This window comes from Rhizomucor pusillus (assembly GCF_041956525.1).
Source record: "Rhizomucor pusillus strain CBS 183.67 unplaced genomic scaffold VTP01scaffold_18, whole genome shotgun sequence".
NCBI classification, from domain to species: Eukaryota; Fungi; Mucoromycota; class Mucoromycetes; order Mucorales; family Lichtheimiaceae; genus Rhizomucor; species Rhizomucor pusillus.
The window spans coordinates 202663-219972 of NW_027192160.1; the positions used below are offsets into that span (position 1 = coordinate 202663).

At 44.4% G+C, this 17310-nt stretch overlaps 9 protein-coding genes across 9 annotated transcripts; 6 read left to right on the forward strand and 3 right to left on the reverse strand.

The window, feature by feature from the left end:
- Nucleotides 1-159: 159 nt before the first annotated feature.
- VTP01DRAFT_3728 (uncharacterized protein) lies at nt 160-2823 on the forward strand (the record flags this gene model as incomplete). The annotated part of the gene is made up of 5 exons (XM_069382331.1): nt 160-279; nt 358-424; nt 485-785; nt 865-2265; nt 2331-2823. 5 exons carry the CDS (start codon nt 160-162, stop codon nt 2821-2823), a joined length of 2382 nt encoding a protein of 793 aa, XP_069236054.1.
- Nucleotides 2824-2966: 143 nt separating this feature from the next.
- VTP01DRAFT_3729 (uncharacterized protein) lies at nt 2967-4267 on the reverse strand (the record flags this gene model as incomplete). The annotated part of the gene is made up of 5 exons (XM_069382332.1): nt 2967-3106; nt 3160-3663; nt 3732-3944; nt 4005-4175; nt 4243-4267. 5 exons carry the CDS (start codon nt 4265-4267, stop codon nt 2967-2969), a joined length of 1053 nt encoding a protein of 350 aa, XP_069236055.1.
- Nucleotides 4268-5455: 1188 nt separating this feature from the next.
- On the forward strand, nt 5456-7215 carry VTP01DRAFT_3730 (uncharacterized protein; the record flags this gene model as incomplete). The annotated part of the gene is made up of 2 exons (XM_069382334.1): nt 5456-5864; nt 5945-7215. 2 exons carry the CDS (start codon nt 5456-5458, stop codon nt 7213-7215), a joined length of 1680 nt encoding a protein of 559 aa, XP_069236056.1.
- A 77-nt stretch (nt 7216-7292) lies between these two features.
- Nucleotides 7293-8860, reverse strand: VTP01DRAFT_3731 (uncharacterized protein; the record flags this gene model as incomplete). Its single annotated transcript, XM_069382335.1, has 8 exons — nt 7293-7343; nt 7400-7532; nt 7597-7883; nt 7949-8152; nt 8220-8329; nt 8388-8451; nt 8512-8614; nt 8673-8860. 8 exons carry the CDS (start codon nt 8858-8860, stop codon nt 7293-7295), a joined length of 1140 nt encoding a protein of 379 aa, XP_069236057.1.
- Nucleotides 8861-9920: 1060 nt separating this feature from the next.
- VTP01DRAFT_3732 (uncharacterized protein) lies at nt 9921-10160 on the forward strand (the record flags this gene model as incomplete). Its single annotated transcript, XM_069382336.1, has 1 exon — nt 9921-10160. The coding sequence occupies one exon, from the start codon at nt 9921-9923 to the stop codon at nt 10158-10160; it is 240 nt and encodes a 79-aa protein (XP_069236058.1).
- Nucleotides 10161-10477: 317 nt separating this feature from the next.
- On the reverse strand, nt 10478-12043 carry VTP01DRAFT_3733 (uncharacterized protein; the record flags this gene model as incomplete). The annotated part of the gene is made up of 9 exons (XM_069382337.1): nt 10478-10638; nt 10718-10762; nt 10822-10887; nt 10944-11071; nt 11123-11213; nt 11275-11360; nt 11421-11541; nt 11609-11895; nt 11946-12043. 9 exons carry the CDS (start codon nt 12041-12043, stop codon nt 10478-10480), a joined length of 1083 nt encoding a protein of 360 aa, XP_069236059.1.
- Nucleotides 12044-12498: 455 nt separating this feature from the next.
- VTP01DRAFT_3734 (uncharacterized protein) lies at nt 12499-13002 on the forward strand (the record flags this gene model as incomplete). Its single annotated transcript, XM_069382338.1, has 1 exon — nt 12499-13002. The coding sequence occupies one exon, from the start codon at nt 12499-12501 to the stop codon at nt 13000-13002; it is 504 nt and encodes a 167-aa protein (XP_069236060.1).
- A 530-nt stretch (nt 13003-13532) lies between these two features.
- Nucleotides 13533-15378, forward strand: VTP01DRAFT_3735 (uncharacterized protein; the record flags this gene model as incomplete). Its single annotated transcript, XM_069382339.1, has 4 exons — nt 13533-13841; nt 13907-13951; nt 14006-14148; nt 14223-15378. 4 exons carry the CDS (start codon nt 13533-13535, stop codon nt 15376-15378), a joined length of 1653 nt encoding a protein of 550 aa, XP_069236061.1.
- Nucleotides 15379-16122: 744 nt separating this feature from the next.
- On the forward strand, nt 16123-16296 carry VTP01DRAFT_3736 (uncharacterized protein; the record flags this gene model as incomplete). The annotated part of the gene is made up of 2 exons (XM_069382340.1): nt 16123-16192; nt 16250-16296. 2 exons carry the CDS (start codon nt 16123-16125, stop codon nt 16294-16296), a joined length of 117 nt encoding a protein of 38 aa, XP_069236062.1.
- Nucleotides 16297-17310: the final 1014 nt, after the last annotated feature.

A 17310-nucleotide genomic window follows, 5' to 3' on the forward strand; every position in this document is an offset into this window, starting at 1 on the left:
GAGTTTAGTAGCATAATAATGGTATAAAAGAGTCCCATTTTTCCTTTTATTGCCATGGCTATTATATTGCTGTTTCAAACAAGTTTATTGTTTTCCCCGCAAACCCTTAAACAAACTTGACATTTTTTCTATTTTCTTTTCTTTTCTTCCCCACTTTCTATGTCACGCAAAATCCCCACAATTGAAACCAGTGGAGAAGAGGACTTTGATGTTCACGCTCCAGCTGCAACTTATTATACCACTGGCAGCAATGCCCGAAATAGGACGAGAACGTATACGGTAATGTTTAGCGGCCAAACACTGCTGGTCGATCGTTTGCAATCGCTGTGCAATCGCAACTGACAGACGTAAGAACAGAGGAGCAAACCTGATATCCGCAGGCTGAGCGATCGAGGCCTGCCACCATACCGACGTGCTTCCCATGGTAAGTATATGCGGTTTTTTTTTTCCTCGATAGATGGTTTTTCTGACTTCACGTGGGTAGACGATAAGAACAAGGCCCGAAAGTTTCTGATTGACGTCGAGGAAACGCAACGAACTATTTTAGAGCAAGAAGATACAGACGGCGACTTTCAGATCACTATCAACGACTTGGGGCCCAAGACCCTCCAGCTCGGAACGGCGGATTCAGGCGGATACCGAAAAATTGACATCAGAGGCACTTACATGCTCTCGAACCTGCTGCAAGAGCTTGCGCTCGCAAACGACTATGGACGTAAGCACGTTGTTTTGGATGAGGCTCGGCTTAACGAGAACCCCGTGGACCGCTTGTCGCGCATGATCAGGTAAGATATACAACAGATCGATGAAGAGTTTAAAAATATTAACTAGCATGGCATCGCCTTTTCATTGTTTGTGTCATAGACACCATTTTTGGGATGGTCTCACTCGCCGAATCGATGCTGACAGCATGGAAGTCATTTGCGCAGACCCCAAGAACAGGTCAGCTAACCATAATCCGCGCATCTATATCCCGTACAATGAGACAGAAATCTACGAGTATTATAAGAACGTCTCTGAAATGCGCAAGCATCTGAACCTCGAAGTCGTGTATCTACCAAAGGATATCACGCCAGAGTACGTCAAGAGCATCAATGACCGCCCTGGTCTGCTGACTTTGGCCATGCGCAAAGAAGTCGGTCCTGACGGCAAAGTTACAATGCGTGGCGTTCCCTTTGCAGTGCCAGGTGGACGTTTCAACGAAATGTACGGATGGGACTCGTATTTCGTAGCATTGGGTCTTTTGGTTGACGGACGACGGGAGCTTGCGCAAGGCATGGTAGAGAACTTTGCCTATGAAATCAAGCACTATGGAAAGATTCTCAATGCCAACCGATCATACTACCTTACTCGCTCCCAACCGCCTTTCCTGACAGATATGGCTATCAGAGTGTATGAGAGGATGAATCCCGAGAACGAGCAAGAAAACAAACAGTGGCTCCGAGAAATGCTAAAATCCGCCATCAAAGAATACCACACTGTTTGGATGAATGAACCAAGACTGGACAAGAAGACCGGTCTTTCACGTTACAGACCTGATGGCCAGGGAATTCCACCAGAGACGGAGGCGTCGCACTTTAACCACATCATTGCACCTTATGCCAAGAAATATGGAGTCTCCATTGAGGAGTTTGATAAATTATACAACGAGGGCAAGTTCAAGGAACCTGCATTGGACGAGTACTTTTTGCACGACAGAGCAGTGCGGGAGTCTGGACACGATACGACCTATCGCTTTGACAATATCTGTGCCAATTTAGCCACGATCGATCTGAACGCCTTGCTTTACAAATACGAGATGGATTTGGCCGACGTTATCGATGGAGTGCTGGATGGCGACTTGGAGGATTTCGATGGAAACAAGCAGAGCGCCCAAGAATGGCTCGACCGGGCTAACCTCAGACGTGAGCGAATCAACAAATACTTGTGGAATGAAAAAGACAGTTTATACTATGATTACGATACTGTCAAGGAGCAGCAAACGACGTACGAATCCGCTACTACCTTCTGGGCCATGTGGGCAGGCTGTGCAAGCGAAGAGCAGGCTCAGAAGATGGCCAAGAATTCACTCCACAAGTTCGAAATGCTCGGTGGTCTTGTATCTGGTACTGAGGAATCGCGAGGTCAAGTCTCTATCGAGCGTCCTAATCGACAGTGGGATTTCCCTTTCGGTTGGGCGCCACATCAGATCATGGCTTGGGAAGGATTTGAAAAGTATGGCATGAAAGATATTGCTCGGAGACTGGCATATCGATGGCTCTTTACGTAAGTGTATATACATGTCATATTATTAAGAGCATAATGTTTTCGCTGATGCCTGTTTTACAAAGAATCACAAAGAGTTTTGTTGATTTCAACGGAGTTGTGCCGGAAAAATTCGATGTTGTCGGTTTATCACACAAAGTCGAAGTCGAGTATGGCAACGTTGGCATAGATTTCAAGTTTGTGCCGCGCGAAGGCTTTGGATGGATGAATGCCTCCTACCAGCTCGGTCTTGCATATCTCAATACCCAAATGCGCCGTGCTCTAGGCACTTGTACAGTTCCGGACTTGCTCTTTGAGAAGGCTCTAGCACGCGAATTGGCAGAACGGCCTGACCAAGATATGGATGAACTCCTACGACGCCGCCGTAGCTCCCAAATCGCTGCCAGAGCAATCACACGTGATGGCAGCATCAGCGCTGCAGTTACTCGAATTGGCCCTGCAGATACTGGAAGCAGAAGCAGCACTGGAGGAGGCGAGAATGATCTTCCTGCAAGCACTGCATTTGGCGACTTTTTGGCGCCGAGGCAACGGGCAAGTGGTCGCCTCTCTCCCCGTTAGTTAGACCAACAATTTAATTGTTATTATTAAAAACGCATCAACAGCATAAATGCACATTCACAACGGTAAAACACAAAGAAACAGAAAAATTTTGGAATAAATCGCCACCATGCATCTTGTTAAACTATACGATGGGCTATATTTTATAGTTTGGCGAGCTGTGCCTCGCTGTTGACCAACTTGACCACACGCGCAGCCGAGCCCCAGCTCGACTGATAACCGTGCGAGCTGTGACCGTAGTTGTGTATCACTGCAACAGTCTTTCCGGTCTTTGCTGACACTGCTCCCGTTGCACGTTAACTAAGAATGATGGATAAAGGAAAAGATATTTCTTACCTCTTGCCTCCTTTTCGAGGCGGATACCACCGGTTCGACTAGGACGGAAACCAACATTGACAGAAACGATATCAAAAGCATCGGGACCTCGGTTGTGCGTGATCTCCGGGTGCAGTTCATAACAGCGTCGCAAGATATCCTTTGTGATAGCAGGATCTGCGTTCAAGTCATGGTTGTTAGGATCCATTGTACCGCCGCAAATAACGGTACCATCGCCTCGTGGAATGATATAAGTATCGTAACCTGGACCCTCTCTGTAATATTGGCGTTTCACGTGCGGTGCCCGCACAAGGACGGTCTGGCCACGAAGTGTATACATATTTGTGTCCTGCACATCTTCCAAGTACTTTGCACCACTGCCAGTGCTGTTAATCAGGATATCACAGTCGTACGTGTCCATGACTTGCTGCAAACTCTTGACCGGATGACAGCGCAGAACTCGACCTCCGAGCTGCGTTACTTGGGAAACGAGCCAGTCCAGATATTTTGGTACACTTAGCGTGTCTATACATTGCAGAGTAAGCCATCACGATTGCTTTTGGGTATCCTTGTTGACTGCATCGAGACGTTACAGGTGGTAAATGTGTAGCCAAAGCTGGCACCTTTAGGCAACTCGGAAGTTGGAATATCTCGATAATCTCGATATAGATGGCGGACCCAGGTGCTGTCGGCAGGTGGAACATCTGGCTGATCATGAATGTCGATGCCAGGGCAATGGATAACACTAGACTCAGGGACGTTGTTGGCTAAATGATGGAAGACCTTGTGGGAATCCGTATCGATTTCTGCATGGGGAATTAGATTTATCAGACTGAACCCCTGGATCAATTCTCACAGATATTTACCTCGAAGACGCATATCCGTTGCCGAGGCGAACGAGAGAATGGAAGCCCCTGCCCAAGGCGAAGTGTAGCCGATTGTCTTGTCACCTGGTATATATTGCCCAATGACGGTGACATTCTTGTACCCGGCTTTCAACAGACTCACTGCGCAGGTCAGGCCACTGACGCCCGCACCTTTTTAAAATCACACACTGAGCCTAATGTCGACAATGTCACCGCCAAGCGTAGTATACAATTCTACCTAGCACCACTACTTTCTTTGCCATCAAGACCGTGGAAAAAATGGTACAAGGTTCACACTGCGGAAAACCTTATTATCGCAGCGGCAGTAGAGATGTCGGGGCGAGCTTATCCATATAAGGAAGAGGGTACCTGAGGGCCGCCGAGATAAGGAATTCGTTGTCAAGCCCTCTACACCATTTTCAAATGACGACGATTTATATCTTCATACATACAACAGTTTCAACACACTAGTGCGTGTCCCCAACTTCTTTCCGTACGCAATAGTACTTTACAATAATGTATGGAAATACAACTAGCAACTAAATAAGGGAATCCTCATGACAACTTCGACGCGACAGCCATGTCGGCAATATATAAGACGGTTAAGGGCTGAAATTGGCAAAGATAAATCCATTGAGCTGGACTGGATCGCAGCACTAAAGGCAATCACTGTGGAAAGCTACGTAACTCGCGCCTGCAGAAACTAGGAACGCGGCGTCCGAGGCAAGTGGTTCGAGGATGACTCTCACCCTCGTAAACAAGTCAATGTCATGCGCATCAAGATATGTCCATTTTGCAAAAAAAGTTATCATCGCGACTCCATGGCGACAGAATACATTGCATTGCAAGCAAAACCTATCTTATGACTTAGAAGAATGCCCGTATTTATTATATTGATTGCATATTCTGGAGATTCGCAACGATGAAGGAAAGATTATCATAGCAGCTGTATGTGATTTGCTGGCACTGTTATACACTACCAAAGGTGTACCCAGATTTAAAAAAATGGATCTTCTTGATAACCATAGTGGAGTTGCTACTTAGATCTGTTCGATCGTTACGAACGGCAAACATAACGTAAGGCGGCTGCGTTGTATACAGTTAGTTGAGATGACGAACTCTTGAACTCTATATGTAAGTGAGTTTGTCATGTATTCCTTCTAAAAAAGCTCTCACTCCCACAACATGTTTCTCTTATAGTCTTTGTTACTCTTTTCGATATCGTTTCCAACAGGCTTTTTCTTTTCAGATAGATGATCCGAAAGCTTGCAATGACTTTTGAATTGTATGAATGATATGTACCAGATATGATTCATGGGGAGGCTTTGCATTGGGTAAATCGATGTTGTCATCTCCGCACTCTTGATTCATGCGAAACATTTTGACATTGCAATGATATATTACAATGATCTGGCAAGAGCTGCTTTGCATGAACGGGCTTTTCTCTTTCCATGTCTTCAATGGCTTCGGTTGAGCCCCTGCAAGTGCAACAACAAGCTTCTACGACAGACTTTGTTTCAAAGCTACCTTTGAGCGTCACCCACTCGATCTTTTTGCACTGCTCGCACAAGGACATCTTTGTGTTCAAGGCCGTAAGTTCAAGATGGAAACAGACTCTTTCCAGTCTTCCTGGAGGCCCATGGAGAAACGTTACGCTGCGAACCGTAAGGGATCTTGCGTACTTTCGCGATCTCCTGCGTGCTAATGCTACGAATATGACAAATTGGATCCGGTTGGAGAACTTGATCATTAAGCCGTATCCAAAAGACCCTGATAACGTCTCTGGAGATTGCGAGCTGCTCACCAAAGAAGTGCTTCAGTTGTTGACGCTGATAAAGTGCAACTCAGTCGTATCTGTCGGTTAGTCGCGCACGATATTTCATACATGAAGTACAAGTTAATCGATTTGCTTACAAGAATCTTTCTTCTGATAATTTTAGAAATTGAATTTCAATGCCTTCCGAGTGGAAACGTGGTAATACTACGGCTGCTCTTGGAACTCCTGATGGTGAACGTGCAAACTTGTCGTTCTATCACTTTATTGAACTGCTACGAATTGAGCTCTCGCTTGCTTTATTGGATAATGTGTACATTCCCGCACCTGGAGACGCTGAATGTTCATCAAAGCAACCATACCACATCGGTTTTTGATCCCAAAAGGCTGGGCACAGCACCTTACAATGGACGATACGTTCTCAAACGAGCAACATTTGCAGGATACCCCTTTTTGGACCATCTTGATACCGTCCTGGAGTATCTTTCGCACTGTCCGGAGCTGACACACCTCGATCTTCAGCTGGGATTGCGTACAGACCAGCAAGCGCAGACTGAAAATTGGTATCAGGTCATAAAGAAGTACTGCCCAAAACTTGGGCTTTTGCGACTCGATTTCGGCTGTGACTGGATCCTTGAGGAACATGCCAATTCGTGCATGGAATTCTACTCTGCAGCAAATGTTCACAGCTGTGGAATCTTTTCAATTTCCAAGACGCCGTTTCGCAAAGCTCCTACGCTGCCGCAACAGTTATCATGGACAGCATTTGCTATTGACTTTGGAAAGCTCGAGTTTGCAGCGCGCCCTTGGCTGTGGACACTCATACACGACCAGATGCCGTACTTGCACACAGTCCGCCTCATACGCCACGAAGATACCGACCACTTTTCGCGCGTAAATAGGTCTATCCTTGAAAAGGTCTCCCACCTCATGATTGCTGACTGCATTGGAGAGCCTATTTTGCAAAGTATGCTTAACACTATACCTCACAAGCGGGGCCGCACTCGAGATACAGTCAAGATAATCACTCTGGACAACGTGACAGATTGCGACTTGTATGTAGGCCTTTGGGACAAACTGGGAGGCCTGGAAAAAATGAATATCATCGATTGCTCGTTGACACAGACTGGACAGTGGTATGCAGATACTAAAAAGACTCACGCTCGTGAGATCTGCTTGAAACAGACCATCAGTGGCCCAGAAGTCAACTTGACAGATTGGCTGCAAAATTTCGCCGTCAATCTGTGCGTCAATGTATTGAAGATATCAGGATTCCGGAATATTAACAGCAACGATTTGCGCTTGGCTGTGGAGCTCATTGATACTCTGACCTCTGTTGAGATTGAAGACTGCCAACCAGAATTGACGTTGACTGAACTGGTTCTGGTGGATTCTATACTTTCTGGAAGAGGTGGTTCGGCAAAAGTACGCAAGTAGCAAAAACACAAAAAGCGAATTTGATCTGGCATTATTCTTTTGCGTATAAATTGTAATTGTAATTTAGCAAATATAACTCATTTCTTTCCACGACGCTTCTTCTTTGCGCTCCCTTTGCTGGTTGATTCCTACAAGTTCGTGTTAACATACACGAGAATATATGCGGATATGTGTCGTGACATACTTCTTCCCGTTTTCTCCTGTTTCCTGCTAGTGTAGAACCTGGCTGCAGTTTGAAAAAGTCGCTGACTCTGCTTTGAGTAGCTGCCTTGACATTCTTTGTAAGCTTTTCACACGATTTCCGAATTCTTTCCTCGCTGTGCAGGGCGAATTTAATTAGCTATTTGAGTGACTTTCATTGCATGTATTCAATGTCCTTACTTGAAGCCTTTCTCCTTAACCATGAAATCGACCAGTGCCTCCACATCTGGCAGCTCCCATTTTAGATCGAATTCTTTGCCTGGTCGCACATCTGGCTTGGCGAAAAGCTCTCGAGCATCCCGATATTTCCAATCATCTGGCATATTTTCTCTGATCTTCTCAGGGAGATGCTTGATTGCCTCTTCAAGGCACTTGTGCTCTTTGATCAAGCTATACGCTCTTGCTGGCCCAACGCCTTTAATACTCTCCAAGTAGTCGCATCCAAGCAGGATACATAAATCAATAAACTATATCATCATCCACGATAAGTGATTAAAACTCTGGATTTTTGACGTTTTCTAAAGTAGTTTACCTGCTTCATATCCATTTCCAGTCCCTCCAGTGCTTTGTCCAGATGCACCTCGTCAATTGGCATTTTGCGCTGCTCTGAGAAAGTCAAGTGTCGCAGCAGAATGGGTGAACCAAACGTTAAGGTATCCATATCTTCGGATGCGGCGGCGTAAACAACCCCTGATCGAGCCAACTCTGCGCATTGAGCCTCTGCTTCAGTGGGCGCCTGTGTCACAAAACGATGAAAAGTTTAAAATAAACAATTGCTGGGTATGTGTGATGTGACGCCTTACTTCGACGTATGGAATTCCCATAAGTTTCAAGAGTCGCTTGCATTCATCATTGTGCTGCTGCGTGACTCTGACAGTACGTTTTGTATACCGAACAACTTCCTCGGTTGTACCTGAACTCATCCGGATCAGTGGTTGCACACATCGGTCTTTCTTCGTGTTATATCTCACCAGTTTCATTTGCTTCCTCCAGGTTTGATTGCGCTTCTTCCTTTCGCGCTTTACGTTTGGCAAGCTGAAAAATAGACAAGTCAGTCGACGGTATTTGACTTACGGCAACGTAGTCGATACTCACTTCTCCAGATTTTAACGTTGGTGGCTTGCCATCAAATACATATACTGGTTTGATGCCGTTATCAACCATGCGTACCGTTCGATAGAACATGCCCATCAAGTGACTAGTATTAACTTATAAGTCCCCTATCGAAAAATGATCCACGCAAATTAACTATATACCTTGTCGTTTCTCCTTGCTCGTTTGTCAGCATCTGCCCGTCCTGTTGTCGAACAGCGATCATGAACTGGTAAATGCTCATCGATGCATCGATCGCGACCTTCCGTCCAAAGTAACTGCTGATTTCATGGCTCTTAATTGCTGCCGGAGCGTGCTCCGAGATCAGTTTAGTCAAGCCTTGAATACCCATAGTAAATGAGACAAAGCGAGGGCAAGAAAAGTGAAATTCACGCTGCGCGCGCGCCGGCACGCCCAATTTCATGCAAATTTTCTGTTGGCAACCGCGTCGCTAGAGCTTTTTAAGCAATTGCTGTATCAACGTACAATGCAAAAATTGTTTCTACATTTTCTACACATCTACGCTATTATTCAAGATCTACATTTTACATACAAAATGAATGGCAGCAATGAAGAATCCTTCTGTTGCTGCTAACAACATTGATCATACACAATGCTGCTGCAATGGTTCTTACAGACTCTGGTATATCACCTCATTTATCTGCAAGATAACCAGAATAAATTAAAAACTCGAGTGCGTAAGATTGCGTCGTGTAGCAAAGCAACGGAAAGGAGGCATATCAGTATCATACCTGTGTAGAAGTCACTTTAAATGTACCTACGTATGGATACCTCTTCGCCCCTTGATTACACTATATAAAGCTGGAAAACATTCTTTTATCGAAATTGGGGATGCTATGCTTACACGGATGCCAAGAGCACTGTAGTTGAAACAAGAACAATATCCATGAATGTCAAAATGAACCTCTACTGTCCAGTCTCACTTTAAAGCGCGCGGGGTAGTAACAAAATATATTTAAAGTTTTGATCACTCGATAATTGCCTCTTCTGATAATACTTGTTTAACTAAACATCAATTTAAGAGGTAAATTGATGTTCGGCTACATTCATTTATGCCATCGGCTTTTCCGACAAAATGCATAATTTCGGCGTACCTGATCAGGAAGGTATTTACCAACTGTGCAAACGAAGAGTAGCTTAAATGAGTCCGTATTGAGTGATCAGTATCCGTGTAGAGAGAGAAACCTCAGTGTTTCTGGGTACCCTTTACATAAAGGTAACGTGTTGAGACTATTTGGCTCATGTATCCGACTGCACGGTGCTTGCAAAGAAGGAAACATTGTTTGTCAATAATACCGGTCTGCAAGGGGGTAAAGCATCGGCGGGACTCTTTGAAAGGTATTTAAGCAACTGCAAGTTGTTTATGTATACTTGTTATCATTATATTCCAAATGTTCAAGACAGCCATTACTGCTCTGCTAGTCGCCGCTCTTGGTTTGCTCTCGGGAACAACAAATGCTCAGCTCCAAGGCTGCGTCTGTAGGGAACCCCAGGGTGCGCTCCGGCCAGACGTGACCACGTACTGCTGCTACGGCGGTACTATCGATGGAAACTCTGCCTGCCAAGACGTTGAAGTTGGACCTTTTCAAAAATGCTGCGAACTTATGGCTTTCGTACCTGATTGTAATTGATTAAATCACTTTATCCCTAAAATTGATCATAGTCAGCATCTGTCGCACATTATACATACATAATGCCCGGATATGTACCACAGCAATAAAATCGGCCAGCTCTCTCTCGGGCTGCTCTGCAATTTAAGTCTGAAATCACCGTGTATATTGCGGAGACATTCGTAGGAAGAACAACACTAAGCTGTTAGAAACTTTGACACAGCAGACAATGTGTGTCTGTAAATAATACAAGGTAATGGAACAATTGCACTCGGTTCTCTAAATTCCTTCCTTACTACAGTACTAGGAAGCAAAAGAGTATCAAGCACAGTTCACGATCAAGCTTTATTGATTTTCTCATTTACTATTTGCACTTTCGGAGGAAGCACTAGCCGCTTGTTTCTTGTCCAGAAATCCACTAAGCACTGTGCAGTCTTTTGCGGAGCATCTTCCTGTAGAAAATGACCCGCTTCTGGTATGATGTGCACCTGGAATTTGCCTATAGAAGGAGCAATTGCATAGCAAGTTAATAATGTGAAGGTCTCTAGTAGAAGACGTTCATAGTGATAAACGCGTACCTTGCATCTGCGCAATCATCAGTGGTTTGTCTAAACGGTCGGTTCCTGGATCCATGTGTAAACAATGGAGTATTTTAAACCTCACATGCTACTTCTTTGTTTACCTGCCAAAATAAGCAACTTGGCGGCACTGCTGCTTAGAAACTTGTTTGATAAATCTGTAAACCATTCTAATCATTGAGTTAGAAGCCGCATCGTGACAGTTAGAAGGCAGCGATGGTAATACCAGTCCAAAATGGAGTTGTCTTGGTAAGATCAGTGCGCCAGTTGTATTTTCCTTCCCCATTCTCCAAGACCAGCGAAGGAACAGATACCCGCGCAGATGTCACATTGCGCACTGTTTCCGACTTGACACTTCACAGGGTTTAGATATGATATAAAGTGGATGCATACAGATGGCTTTACCTCCACTGTATCGCGTGTTCTATGGATGGAAAAGTCTGTGGCCGTGTGCTCAGGATCTTGGTCATCGAAGCTAATGCATCCATTGCAGACCCTATCATTCGACGGTAATAATCAGCAGCAAGCTGTCTATTCACAGTTAGATTTAGTGTTACCTTCTACAACATCCAGCACGGCAACGCCTTGTATGTTGACAAGTCGTTTTCGTTGTGCAACATCTACTACTACTGATCCACCCATACTAACGCCAGATACAGTAAGATGCGTCGTGAAAGCCGCTGTGCAAAACATGCTTGCTTACCTGTGTCCAACTAAGATTAGATCTCGCTTCTCATCACCATATAGTTCCTGTACAACGTTGACGAGGTCGTCACTTAATCGATTGAGGGAGAAGTCCGTTTCGTCCGATGTATGCGTATCGCCTGAATGTCCATATTATTTAGCGCGCTCTGTATTGATAAGCGACAATAACCCTGTTGGACCATGTACCATGCCCCCGCGCATCGATTGAAACTACAGAGCATTGTCCTTTGGTCATTTCTTTGATGTGGCGAGCCGTCAATGCAAATGATAACCCCGAGTGACCAGCACCATGGTGCATGACAAACACGGGCGTTGTGCTATCGGATCCTTGTATTCTGTATACTCGAAACGTGTCTGCAGTGCCTTGGATATTCACATCCTCGCAACTTTCAAAGTACTCGCGCCAGTCCAAGGGCGCGTATTTAGTTTTTAAACGCGCTGTTTGCGAGGAGCTGCTGCTGCTGCTACCTTCACTGCACCGCAGTTAGCATGCAGAGCTGCGATTCTCAGCGAACATTGTTACCTCATTAGCGGTGCGATCATGTCGCCTTCTTCATCCTCATCTTCTACCACTTGAGGCAGCATGTGCTTCTTGAACATTTCTTTTTGCAGCGACGACATTTTAAACCAGGTAAAGATCGTATCATGCAGCGGGGCCCGTACCTGAGCTTTTTTAGGTCATATCTCGAGAACATAATCTTCCGATTGAAAAGTATATCGACCTCATGGACAAGAAGACGCTCGCAACTCAATGATGACTACTATGGCACCTTTTGAAGATTATTATATTATATCTAACTCATATGTCTAGTTGTGACATCAAAGATACTCTTGCTGTTTTTTTTGGCATCCAAGATGCCAATGTCTTAGTCAATACATTACGAAGCACGAATTAAAACGTGTTGTGACCTCAATCAAGCCCATACCGTGAAGTTTTTGAACGGTTCACATAGGTCACAAGCCGGAGAACAGATTTCAGTGTTAGATGTATAGGCATATGTACTACGTTTTTAAATTTGAGGCAAAAATCGGCATACAGTCATGAAAAAAGAATATTTCTCCGTGCATCTTTGTTGATGTTATCAAGATATCATACCAAACAAGCACCAACTACAGGCGAAATTCCATTCCCAAGATTATGTGATCAATCCACAACCTCGAAGAAGAATGTCATCCAGGCAGTCGAAATTGACCAAGATGTGCTTATCGCCAATCTCGAACAAGTCTTTGACAAAATTGTACGTGGATCAATCCGGAAACTCAAGAACAGTCCATCAGAGCTTCCAGGAGATGAAAGTGAAAGGCTCAAAACGACAAACAAGATCGAAAAGGAGGTGACTAAAAAGAAAGCAAAATTTCTGGCTTTGAAGCAACTGCCAGCTGGCCCATACGGCACATCGAGAAAGAAGCTTATCAAGTTGTCTCCCTCCCGGCTCGACCGCTGGAAAAGTTTCCTGAACTCGAATTTTGACAGAATCAACAAAGATGTGGAGATACAGTGGAGCAGCATAGATGATGAAAAGGAAGATAAGAAGAATACGGAGGCCGAGAACAACGATGATGAAGATGGTAGCAATTAAGGAATAACAAGCGTGCCTTTGAGCAGTGTATTACGCCCTGGCTTACCGGAAGATTACATTGAAATATTCGAGGAAACGCTTGGCTCGACGCAAGAGCTGATATCAGATGACATCGCCAATCTGTCCGCTGTGATACGCGCGACAATGCTGGAATTTGTTGCGAAAAATGGCACACAATTCGGTCTTACGCAGATCATCCCGGATCATGCACTCAGAGACACATCGATGCTGGAGCAGGATAAATATATATCCCTGAATACGTCTTTAGTTGGAGCCGCAGACACAGTGCTTTTCGATCAACAACATATTGAAAGGTTGCATTCCATCTACTCGGGAAAAATGGCTGCAACTGTACAGCAACGGGCATTAGGCAGCATCGATTGTGACTATTACATCCCTGATTTCTATTATTTGCCGTCTGCGCCAGCGGGATTGTCTCAAACGACGAACAAGGCTGTGCATCAATACTGCACAAATTTGGAGCAGATGTGGGCGGATAATAAGCTGCTATCAAGATCAGCGGAATACGTATGCGGATTTTGTTACGATTGCACCTGGCTCCTAAACGAGAAGCACACTATAAAGAATTGGTTTCTAGGAAAGCCAAGGAAAAACAAGAACGCAAAATCAAGGTGGATAGCGCAGCCATCCGGAATTTTCAGCGAAATCGTCTTCGCGAAGAGAAAAAGTACTTGCAGAACGAAAATCGTATCGTTCAAGCCAAGGATAGCGACGAAGAAGAAAAGTGGTCATCGCGACGATATAAATGTCAGCAACGGATATATGCAATTAATGAAAATTGGCAAAAAAGGTTGAAGAATCAAGCTCAAGATAGAAAGGTAAGCTTGCATCTAAGTACATTCAAACACCCATATTATGATGAGTATGATATCTTCGCTTCCAGAACTTGCAAAGCGACGCTAATGAAGCAGACAATGATGATGACACGGTATGTAGTAGGCAATCTATGTAATGATAACAGATGCAGTTCTAAGGCAGACAGAGTTTAGATCAGGATAGTATCAAGGCTGCTGCGCGATGGTATAGAAGAAGAAGCATTGTTGAGATTTTGGAAGAGTGTAACGAAGAGGATTCTCCTGACAAAGATACTCCTGGCATTGATGAGGAGCAAGACGACCAAAAACAGTATGCAGAGCCAAGTCGAAAACGATTGAATCGCTTAAAAGGCATTTCCAAGAGTCTTATTTTCTCAACTATAGTCGCAATGATGTTATCAAACAGCATATTAGCGAAACTTGCTCCAACGACTTTGAACTCCAGTCCCAAGAGATTCAAGCTGTAAAAACCATCGTCAACTTGCTACGACCTTTCGTTCGAGAATCAAATGGAAAACAGCACCGATCGATTGCTGATGCACTTCCCTTCGTTGTTTTTGCCAATACGGTGCTGGCAATCTGTGGATATCAAGAATTCACGACCCAAATATCGCCATTAGTTTCGGCAGGAAGAATCCAATCATTGACGCTGGACGCAACTTCGATATATGAAATGTTCATTTCAAACGCAGGTCGTTTCAATCTGTGCACATATAGCGGAGAAGAAATCACAAATATCAGAAAAGCCCGCGAGAACAAGGAACTGATGATGGGTGCGTTTCTCGATATTGATAAAATGGAGAAGATTTGTAATGAATCGGGTCTTATATTCCAAAATCGTGCCTTATTGACATCTTTTGGCGTCATCCGATTGCTGGACAAACGAAAACATGAAAAGCAAGCATGTGCGACATACAAAACCCAAATCTCACAGGGACAAGACAACGACAACATCGACATAGAAGCATTGAAGACGAAGATTGCAGAGCTCGAGGCGGCTTACAAATTACAACAAAAGGAGCGGAAACGTAATATCAAAGCGTACGAAGAAGCCAAATCAAGTCTTGGAACAGAGAGTTTAGATATACTACGAGATCTACGTTTGAAGCGAGCGCAAGCAATTACAGATGCGGAAAACACAGCTACAAGGTTGAAAGATATGAGGATGATGTTATACAACATCACCAGAAGTTTAAAGAAGAAAGCTACTGGACGGGATCAAGAGAAAGCTGAAAATACGAACACGCTGCCTACTTTGCGACATTACGCTTGCGAGGAATCTCCGTCTAATATCGATATATCTGTGCTAGAGAAGGAAGCTTTCGACGCCGGCAAGACTCTCGGGTACAGTGGCACAGATTATGGCTTACGCACAATTTCTACGACTGTCGATATGACTCAAGAGAAATTACAGTATCCATATCTCTTTACAACAGATTCGCAGCACTTGATGATACAGAGCTTGATGGAAACATGGCTCCGGATACGACTGCCGAGTCACCCGATACAAATGATGGCGGAAACTTCATTGCATATGTAGCGACGTCCAGATTCAATTGTATCACAGCGGCACAGATAACTGAAAAGTCTCTTTGCAACAAACACACGAGGCTGCGGCAAAAACGAAATCGAAAACCAAGCTGTTCGAGGTGCTGGAAAGCAAATCGGAGAGAAATCAATACAGAAGGCAACGGCAGGAAAAGATGTTGCCATTGCACACGGAGTAAGCAAGTCCCTTCTCGAGTTCGACATCTCTTACTAAAGTGTTCTTAGGTTGCATGCGAGTCGAGAGAAGCTTTGAGGTCTTTTATCAATCATCGAGAGCAAAGAAAGAAAAACGAAGTCAGGAGATTGCAACAAGATTGACATACAGTAAAATAGCTGCAGAAGAAAGAAGCATTATAAAAAGCAATACTGGAAAACAACAAAGAGCCGCAGTCATGTGTATTGGAAATCAAGGCACTTGCGTAGACAGTCGAATCAAAGGGCATGCTCGGCGAGACGGAAAGAAGCTGCGAAGACAACATAGCCAGTACGCGGTCGTTGCATTGACGGACGAGTTTCGGAGCTCGAGGACGTGTCCGTTCTGCTTTGGTACTGTCATCCGTCCAAAATGCAAGAAAAAGATAAAAGGTACCTACAAAATGGTCTCCGTGAACGGCTTGTCAGTTTGCATGAATCCCGCCTGCATCTCCTATCGAGAACATAAAAATACGCAAAACCGGACGCGCTCGCCTCAATTTGCATAGCCATAGCAGGATATACTTCGCTGCAAGGTTATACAATGCAACCTTTCAATCGCTATGCAGCCGCTTCCAAGCTGCCAACGAAAAATACAGCACTTGACCCACCTGGTAATGAAGGAGGAAGAATCATTACCAGACATTAGGCACTTACAATGATATTACTAGGTGGTGCGGCGACGGCATTTGCAGACGTGCAGGATGATCAGCATTAGCTAGTCCATCGTAGTTCTCTTCTAACAAAATGTTGAATCAAAAACAGCTATTGAACGAGTTATCTTGAAGGAAAATTTCAATTGTCAGATATAGCCGCTTTCCGAGTATGGTACCGAAATACGTATCCTCTAGCAGAAAGGAAGGCATAGACCTCACGAACTTGCTTAGGGGACATTCTTTTATTGAATATCATATATTCTTTTGGAAATCATGCTTTTTCTTTTTTTTTTTCTTCCAGCAGCATTTATTATCAAACGTAGGATTTGAGATGATTTAATGGCTGGCTTCCTTTCCACGGTATATGCTTCCGAAGCGTCGTCCAGTTTTCAAGCATTCCGGTGGATGATTGCTTTCATAGATAGATCGTGGGAGATGCAGGCTTTATAGTTCAAGAACCCTCCGTTTTTGAACAAAATCTATGTCCTAATCATTCGCTGCCGCTTTTGTCGATACACCGCTTGAGCTTCTTTTCAACAACATTTACACAATAGTAACCATTTCTTTTGTCTCCGGACTTGGGCTCCTTTTCGCTTTCTCCGTCTTTAGCCTTTCCATCTCTTCATAGCTTCATCATGGGAAATTTAACTGCTAAGAATATACTGTATTGGCCAAAGGATGGAATTCTGGGAGGAGCAGGGAACCGTTTAGACTCCGAGACACGCCTACGAGGAACGTCAACGAATTTGACGCTTTCGAGACTTTGCTACAATGTAACTACCTCGATTTTCCATATCGAATGATACCTTTGAACTGCCCCATGTCATAAAATTTGCCCAGCTTTCATATGATACAAGCTCATGAAAACAAAAAAATAAACAGGTATAAAAAGAATTTTCAGGACATCTTTTCAAGTGCCACGGTTTTCGGACCCTCTGGCTCATTGCGGTGGGTGAGCCAGGCTTTGCAACGAGGCTGGCCACCAGACTTGCACGGGGGATCCACTGGCATTACTCATCGTGAGAAAGGTGGCGAAGGGGTAAGGGCCAAGGGGACGGAAGTCCCAATTTTTTTTT